This window comes from Aethalodelphis obliquidens, unplaced genomic scaffold (genome assembly GCF_003676395.1).
Source record: "Aethalodelphis obliquidens isolate GAN/ISIS:26980383/991018 unplaced genomic scaffold, ASM367639v1 scaffold38, whole genome shotgun sequence".
In the NCBI taxonomy this organism is placed as follows: domain Eukaryota; kingdom Metazoa; phylum Chordata; class Mammalia; order Artiodactyla; family Delphinidae; genus Aethalodelphis; species Aethalodelphis obliquidens.
This window is the reverse complement of record NW_020837982.1, coordinates 10,782,184-10,790,208: the sequence shown is the minus strand read 5'-3', so window position 1 is coordinate 10,790,208 and position 8,025 is coordinate 10,782,184. Positions and strand designations below refer to the sequence as shown.

Here is an 8,025-nt window from a genome sequence, read left to right as displayed (position 1 = left end):
AGAGAGAGACCAGTGGGGTGAGGGGAGTGCAGGAAGACATGGGGACCCAAAGGGAAGAGACTCAGATCCAGCGAGAGAAAAACAGGGGAGAGTCCATCTGTGGGTGGGATGTGGAAGCTGCAGCATCAAAAAAAAAGGAAGTCAGAGGGGAGGAAGTGAAGGACGTGGGAAAAGAAAGAGTTAAAATGCCTCTATAACTCAAGATCACAGGCAGTCCCTCATTTAACATTCTATGGGCACTATGGGGTTGTTTAAGAAGGCAAAGGGGTCTGAAGGAGACGGAAACAAGAAATTCAGAGCCTTAGATGGAGGAGGTATTTGCAATTTTCAGGCTGGCATGCAGAGAAAAAGGAAGGAGTTAGTGATTAGTTGATAACTTGCTAAGAGAAGCCAGAGAGAGAATGGTGGGGGCATATCTGGGCCCAGGGGAAGGAGGTGGAATAGTCCCATAGCCAGCTGACGTTTCCAAGGTGGCCACTGGGGACCTAGCCAAAATGGCTGCCCCTCCCCCAGGGCGCCTGGGAAGTGGAACTTGCAGGATATTCTGGGAACGCGAACAGGGGGAAGGGAGCCATCGGCAAAAACAAAGTGGACATTCAGCCTAGGTCAACCCCGCCCCTCTGAGTGCCTAGTTGGGTGACAGGAGGGACCAGAAGAGAATTTTCAAGAACCAACATGGACTTCTCCTTCAGACCCTCATTCCCAGCTCACGTAGTCAACGTGGGGTGAGAAGCCAGATGTGCCAGGAAAGAGGGAAAAGGCCACAGAGCCACCTTGTCCTCAATTACAAACGGTCCCCCTTTCAGTGGAGGGAATGGGGATGGAGAAGACCGGCCAGAGGAGGCAGACAAGTCAAAAGCCACTGAGACAGCGACTGTTGTAGATAGGCAGAAGGTGAGGGAGACAGAGGAAGGTGACAGCAGCTGAGCTGGAATGAGGGATAGAGGGCCACACTGGTGACCACTCTAACGTACAGAAATATTAAATCCCTATGCTGTGCACCTGGAACTAACGTAGTGTTGTAAGTCAATTCTCCTTCAATTTAAAAAACAGAATTGAGCGCCACCTCAGTGTGTGGAAGTAAGGGGTGAAATGAGATATGTGCGTAGGTGGGTGGGTGGGCATTTTCTATAGCTCTCAGGGGATAAGAGGGCGGGACAGGTGGGTAGCTGTGAGGACACCCCACTCAAAGCTACTCCAGGCCTAGAAAGGCTCCCAACTCCTCTGTGACCGTCTTGGGGTCCCATCTCCCTGTCTCTGACTGAGCTAGGGTGGGAAGAAGATGGTGGAAAATGTGGGTAGCCAGGGAATCATGACAGACATCAGGCCGGGTTCAGAAGTAAAGGAAAAGGGACTCAGACAAGCCAGAGCTCTGTTATAAAAAATACCTTTGGGGTGGGTGAGGGAGGGATCAGGCAGGGTCAGGGATATTCCAGAAGCATCCGTAGGAAAGAGGTGGGGGCGGGAGGAAGGGGCCTCAGGTTTTGTTGATGCGGAGTTTGAAGGCCACGCGCCCAGCAAACTTGTCGCGCTCGTCGTCAGTGGCGATGTTGGCGGCGTTGATGCGGCACTCCACGTTCACCTCCACGTTGGGGGTCACATTCAGGAACTTCACGGCCACCAGGGGCTGCGTGTAGTTCACCTGGGCCAGAGGAGGAGAGCGAGGCTCCAGGCCCGCAGCAACTCGGCCTCCTCCCCAGGGCCCCGCTCCCCTGCAGGAACCAGCACCCAGCCTCCCACGGGACTTACGTGGAACTTCTTGCCGTAGTAGGGGAAGTACATGAGGTCGATGCTGCCGTTAGCAGGGAACATGACGAAGTTGCCGAGATTCTCAGCATCTTCATCTCGCTGTGGGAGACGCAGGAGGGTGGGGGAGAGCATGTGAGGGAACCCAGACGCTCTCCAGACTTCCCTTTGTTCCTCCTTGACCCCCAAATTATTGTCTCATATCCGTATCCCTTGAGCGCGGAGGCTGGTGTGTTTGCGCGTGCGCAGGAGCGGGTGTCCCATCTCTTCCATCAAACTGGGAAGGCCTCCAGGGCGCTAATGAACCTGAAGCCTCCTACTGCCCTCCCACCCCAAATTCTTACCCCATCCTCAGAAATCGGTTTCTGGAGCGGAGCCAAGAGAGAACAGATAAATGAGTAAGGGCTCAGTAGGAAACAAGGAGGGGGATGAACGAAGAGGGGCAGGAAGTTCCTAGAGAGGACAGAGGTGGGGGGAGCAGGGTTCCAAGGACAACTTAGTGGTGGCAGGTGGTGCTTACAGATCAGCAGCTACCAGATACCTAAAAAGAATTGAGGGATAGGAGAGACATGGGATGGAGAGCGGAAGACATAGTCAGGGAATAGAGGAGAACATGGAAGGATTAGGGAGAGAAGCCAGAAGCAGGGCTTTGGGCGGAGTCAGGAAGGGGGTGTCTATCCACACAAAAGAGCAGACTTCTGCATCCTAGAGAGAAGCAAGAGAGGTGGCAGCCCCTTGGAGTTTGAGCCATACCGGAGCCCACTCTTACCCCCTTGTCCCTAGAGTGATGGAGCTTCTGGGAGCAAAGACGATAGGGAGAGATGAGTGAATGACATGGAAACCATGAAGGACAAACAGGTGCGCAAAGGCCCAACAAACTCACCTTCCCCACACAGGTAACATTCATGCTCTGGTTTGCTCCTGCATAGAAGTTGATGACCTGGAGTGAGGAGAGAGAGTCGTGAGGGTTAAAGAAAGAAGTTGTCAAAGACACAAGTATCCAGCCTTCCAACCACCATCTCAGCCTCCAATGGCCCCATCTCTCTTGTTCTCTCAGCCATTCAAATATCTAAAAATCTCCCGAAGCGCAAGAGCCCCAGCAAAATAAAGCAGCTGCCAGCAGATGGTGGCCCCAGCTCCCTCCTCCGTTCCCCCTGGGAACTAAGGTCGTGAGTACCCGGTTCATCTTGATGAAGACACAGGGCTGTCCTGTGCTGTAACCATAGTGGGTGGGGTCCCCAATGCCAGAGCAGTCGCCCAGCTGGGTCCGGTTGAACTGGCAGGCACGTTTCGGGTAGTTGAGAACTCCGTTATCTGGTTGTTCGTAATAGCGCCCAGGGAGGCAGACATCATTCTTTTGGGCTTGGATGGAGTCATTGTAAGCTACGGGGGGGGGGGGGGGGGGGGAGAGTCACAGGCCTCATGTTCTGCTCCCAGGGTCTCCAGTCCCCTGCCCCGAGGTCCTGCACAGCCACATCACCAGCCCCATACTCACGCTCCAGGAATTTGTTGAGCTTCTGAACATGCTGGTTCCAGCTTTCAGTGTCACTGACATTGACAATGACATCTAGGTTCTCAGTCTTAGGGCGAATCATCAAGCCTAGTCAACAAAGGCGAGAGTGAGGGGTATATATAAGATGAGGGACCACACACAGAGGGAAAAAGATGGACATAGGGAACACCAGGGTGAGGGACAGGTGAAGATCCGAGATCGTCTTCCCGGGAGGGAGATCTCCTGTGAACATCTGCCACCTCCCCAGATCACAGAGCTCTCAGCTGTGGGAAATGGGAAGGCAGACTTCAAGAATTCCCCAGGGCTTCCCTGGTGGCGCAGTGGTTAAGAATCCGCCTGCCAGTGCAGGGGACATGGGTTTGAGCACTGGTCCGGGAAGATCCCACGTGTCGCAGAGCAACTAAGCCCGTGCGCCACAACTACCGAGCCTGTGCTCTAGAGCCTGCGAGCCACAACTACTGGGCCCGTGTGCCACAACTACTGAAGCCCACAAGCCTAGAGCCCGTGCTCCGCAACAAGAGAAGCCACCGCAGTGAGAAGCCCGCACACCACAATGAAGAGTAGCCCCTGCTCGCCTCAACTAGAGAAAGCCTGCGTGGGCAATGAAGACTCAACACAGCCAAAAATAAAATAAATATTAAAAAAAAAAAGAACTCCCCAGCACATGGTGACGGGATCATCAGAACCGAACCTCTGAGAAGAGCTGACAGTTCTCAGCCTGTGAGTTCCTTTTGGATACCTGGGGGCACAAGAGCAGTTACAGTGGCTGGTGGGGGAGCCTCGTCACTCACCCGGTGTGGCCAGTCGGTCCTGGTACTTGGGAGTATGATCAGAGACCGTCTGCAGCATCACCCACATGGTGAGGGTGAACATGGCGGTGAGGAAGCCATAGAAGACGAGGTAGAAGAGGAGGATAAAGGCTAAGGAGGAGGAAACAGGGTCAGCAGGTTCCAGGTCTCCCTCGATGACCTGACCTAGCCCCACACACCCCTCTCCCACTCAGAGGTTCTGCACAGGAATGGATCGCAGAGCCTTGGGAAGCCTTCCCCTGGAAGCAAAAGGAGACAAGCTGAAAAGCGGCAGTTGTGTCTGGCTTCCAGCCATGACTCCCAGCCCTTCCTGATCCCACAGCACAGTGAAGCCCGACCTTGTGGAGGCCACAAGAGGGCTAAACTCTTGTTGCTGGTACAACTCATAGTATAGGCCGCAGTCATTTTGCCACAAATTACGTTCTCAACTCCTCAACCTTCGTGGCCCTGAAAAGGCACAATATCTGATACCACTGTATCGGTACTCATGCTTGAAGCTGTCTAGCACGATGACTTTCAAGCCGGCATTGGCCCCAATTCACAGCCAAACTCTTATCCCATCCCTCAGGGCGTGGACGTCCACACTCAAATAGCAAAATCTCTCTCTCAGAGCCCCACAAAAGCCAAACCTTGAATGAGGCTCCTGCCAAGCTACAAAGTCTCAGCTGTCCAGAACCTTCAACAGTCACCTACCCCCCAATTCACACACAGCACCCAGGGCAGAGGCAGGAGTAAACGTAGACCTCCAATAGCCTTTCAGACATAGAGCTGGTCCTTGGTGGATGTGACACGTCACTCCGTCACTCCTCAGCCTGGTGTGAGTACCTGCTGTTTCCACCACCCCAGACCCCCAGTCCTTCCATCTCAGAAGACACTTCACTCAAGAAGCCTTCTCAGATTCTCCCAAGCACTCGTGGATGCCTCCAGTCCCAGGGAGTGGACTTCAAGTTTCCTGCGGCAAGGACTGCATCGGACCCACCTCAAGTGCCCCAAGTGGCTGGGCTAATGGGGTCCGCGTTCAATTAGTGTGGATGAACTGTAAGCTGTGTCACACAATGTCTCCTGTGCTTCGACTTCCCAGCTTGAAAATCCCTTTCGGAAGAATTCCACCCCTCACTGGCACCTATGCCCAGCACGGGACCCTCAACCAGATGCAACTCCCTCCACGCCTCCCCAGTGGCGCCAAGGTATGGGTGGGTAAGGAGCCAAGCCACGCAAGCCCACAGACACACTGGGCCGGATGATGTACATGTCTCACCACTAGTGACCACTCCCTCCGCCTGCGACATCTGAGCCGAACACCCAGCCCCGAAAACCTCCCAGTGTCACCCCGGCGCAACAGCCCCCCACCCGCCAAGCAGTCACAGAAGGCTCCAAAACACCCGGTAGTAGGACACAGACAACTTCCGCTGTGAAGAACCCCCTCCAACACACTCCCCACCTCTCCAAGGCCCGCCCGCTCATGAACGTTCCCAGGGTCCAAGGGGTGGGCTCGAGCTAAAAATAGACGGGCTGGCTAGCTAGTGAGAGTCAGAGGGAGGGAAGGGTCTCTCTTCTGGGGAAGGGGGGGCGACTGTGCGGAGCTGACCGGACTCCGACAGCGAGCGCGAGCGCCGCGGCGCGGACACGCGCTCAGAGCCCGCGACCCCCCGAGCGAGGGGGCTCCGCGGGGGACGGGAAGGCGGCAGTGACCTACTTTCTCCGCCTCCGCAGCGGCCAGCCAGGGAGATTAGACCGGCGATTCGGCGCTCTCCCAGCCCAGAGCCCGGCAGGGGGGCCGGACGCCGGGGACCCGGGAAGGGAGCTGGGGCTGCGCCGGCGGGACCTCGTGTGCTCGGGGCGTCGCCCGGTGGACCCCCAACCCCTCGCGCGGCCGGCCCCGCATACCCCAGCTGGTTCCGGTGCGGCCCATGAACTGGTGCGTCCTCGGGTTCCACACGAACTCCTTCCACTCCTCAACCACCTGCCCGCAGCTCTTCTTCTCTTTCTGAATGACCATCTTGACGGCGGGGGGCGAGTCCCGCGCGGGGCGGGGGCTACGGAGAAGCCGGGGTGCGGCGCGTGAAGCACACTCACGCACCAGAACGCGCGGGAAGCAAAGGCAGCGGGGGCGAGGGAGACCCCTCCCTCAGATATGCAGCTGCTGCAAATTCCGGGGCGCAGGGCCACACGTTGCGGGGTGCTGGCGGCGCGGCGTAGGATGCACAGAACCTAGGCCCCCCCCACTGCAATGAAAAGGGGGGTTGTCCGAGCAGGGGAGGATAAAAAGGGGAAGGGGTGCGAACGCAGCTTCACTCCCCAAACCTCCCAGAAGCAAAACGAAAAGGGATGCAAAAATAGACGGCTGCAAAACCCGAGAGAAGCGCATAAAAAATCGGGGTGCAAAGGGGCAGGGAGAGGTGGGGGAGGGGACCGCCCCGAAATCCGAGATGCAAAGAGGCTGTGGAGGAGGGTCGGGTGACCGTTCAAGGCTCTTCTGCCGAGCGGAGACCGCCACACCTGCGGTGGCTCGGCCGCGGGGGTGGGGTGGGGTGGGGACGCGCAGTTGTGGGAGACAGGCAGGGATAGGGGTCCCCCGGGCGGAGGCTCCGCTCTTCAGCAGTGCGGGGCCGGCAGCCGCGGCGTTCAGTCTATATACTCCGCGGCTCCGGGGGTGCCCGCCCCCTTTCCACCCCCCCCCCAAGAGGCCCCGCCTCCTCGCTGCTGGCCTGGGCGACTTCATGCATATGCAAATTTGGAGAAAGGGATTGGGCCCGCCCCCCTGACGCCTCTTCAGGACCTAGAGGTCTCTCCCTTACCCCCACTCCAGGTACTGGACTAGATCTGTGTGAGTGGAGAGGATAGAGGGCGTGTCCGGGAGGAGTAGAGGGAAAGATAACCCCCGAGAGACACAGAAGACAGAGAGGAAAACAGATATATGCTGAGATGGGGGCCCCATCTCAGGCAGGGAGTTAGAAAGAGACTAAGATCCAGGAGACGGGGCAGAATGTGAGACGAATAGAGAAGGAGTCAGAGATCAAGAAAAACAGATCGAAGAGACCAGCTGAGGTACTACACCAGCCGGGCTGGAAGCTAGAACAGTCCTCAAAGAGATCAATAGAGGCCACCACAGGAGGGAAATTCCCCTCATGGGAGCTGCTACCAATCCCCCCGACACCTCCTTCTCCAGTCCCACTGCCGCTTCTCCCACCACCTGGTTCTCCCCAAGCCTGGGGGCTTCTCTGCCTTCCCACCACATCCCTCATGAAACCTTTCCAGGGACTTCGCTGGTGGCGCAGTGATTAAGACTCTGCGCTCCCAATGCAGGGGGCCCTGGTTCCATCCCTGGTCAGGGAACTAGATCCCACGTGCATGCCGCAACTAAGGAGCCCGCCTGCTACAACTAAGACCTGACGCGACCAAGTAAATATTAGGGGGACAAAAAAGCCCTTCCAACACCACATTCCCAGCCCCCAATACTGCCCTGAGACCCCAGCCCTGGAGCCCCATCTGCTTAGGTGTTCTGCCTCCTCCCACCCCCATGTCTGAACTCCCCTTCTCATTTGCCCATTTGGGTCAACAAACATTTATTGAGCACCTACTAGAGACCTTGTGCAACCCAGCGCTGGGGAGGTAAAGTCATGGTTCTCACAGGGCTCCAGAGACCCACAGTCTAGTAGGGAGGTACATGGGCCTCCAAAGACCTCCTGTTAAGAATCATTATCTGGGACTTCCTTAGTAGCGCAGTGGTTAAGAATCTGCCTGCCAATGCACGGGACACAGGTTTGAGCCCTGGTCCGGGAAGATCCCACATGTCTCGGAGCAACTAAGCCCGTGCTCACAACTACTGAGCCTGCGTTCTACGGCCCGTGTGCCACAACTACTGAAGCCCACCTGCCTAGAGCCCGTGCTCCGCAACAAGAGAAACCACCGCAATAAGAAGCCCATGCACCGCAATGAAGAGTAGCCCCTGCTCGC

The 8,025-nt window shown here is 56.7% G+C and overlaps 1 protein-coding gene across 2 annotated transcripts; it reads right to left on the bottom strand.

Annotated features, from left to right (window-relative positions):
- Nucleotides 1-644: 644 nt before the first annotated feature.
- On the bottom strand, nucleotides 645-6,631 carry ATP1B2 (ATPase Na+/K+ transporting subunit beta 2). Of its 2 annotated transcripts, XM_027130924.1 has the most exons (7): nucleotides 5,956-6,631; nucleotides 4,051-4,179; nucleotides 3,242-3,346; nucleotides 2,924-3,129; nucleotides 2,630-2,686; nucleotides 1,750-1,848; nucleotides 645-1,642 (listed from the first exon to the last, which is right to left on the bottom strand). In XM_027130924.1, the coding sequence occupies exons 1-7, from the start codon at nucleotides 6,065-6,067 to the stop codon at nucleotides 1,478-1,480; spliced, it is 873 nt and encodes a 290-aa protein (XP_026986725.1). In that variant the 5' UTR covers nucleotides 6,068-6,631; the 3' UTR covers nucleotides 645-1,477. The 2 variants fall into 2 exon arrangements, with proteins under 2 accessions (XP_026986725.1, XP_026986726.1); XM_027130925.1 differs by lacking the exon at nucleotides 4,051-4,179.
- Between the last annotated feature and the right edge of the window lie 1,394 nt (nucleotides 6,632-8,025).

Bases quoted from the DNA above. Each gene is read 5' to 3' on its own strand.
- ATP1B2 (XM_027130924.1), bottom strand. From the start codon at position 6,067: ATGGTCATTCAGAAAGAGAAGAAGAGCTGCGGGCAGGTGGTTGAGGAG. The intron at 3,130-3,241 runs GTGAGTATGGGG...CCCCCCCCGTAG, and splicing joins GCTCAACAAATTCCTGGAGC to CTTACAATGACTCCATCCAA. The intron at 2,687-2,923 runs GTACTCACGACC...TCCTCACTCCAG, and splicing joins TCTTCATCAAGATGAACCGG to GTCATCAACTTCTATGCAGG.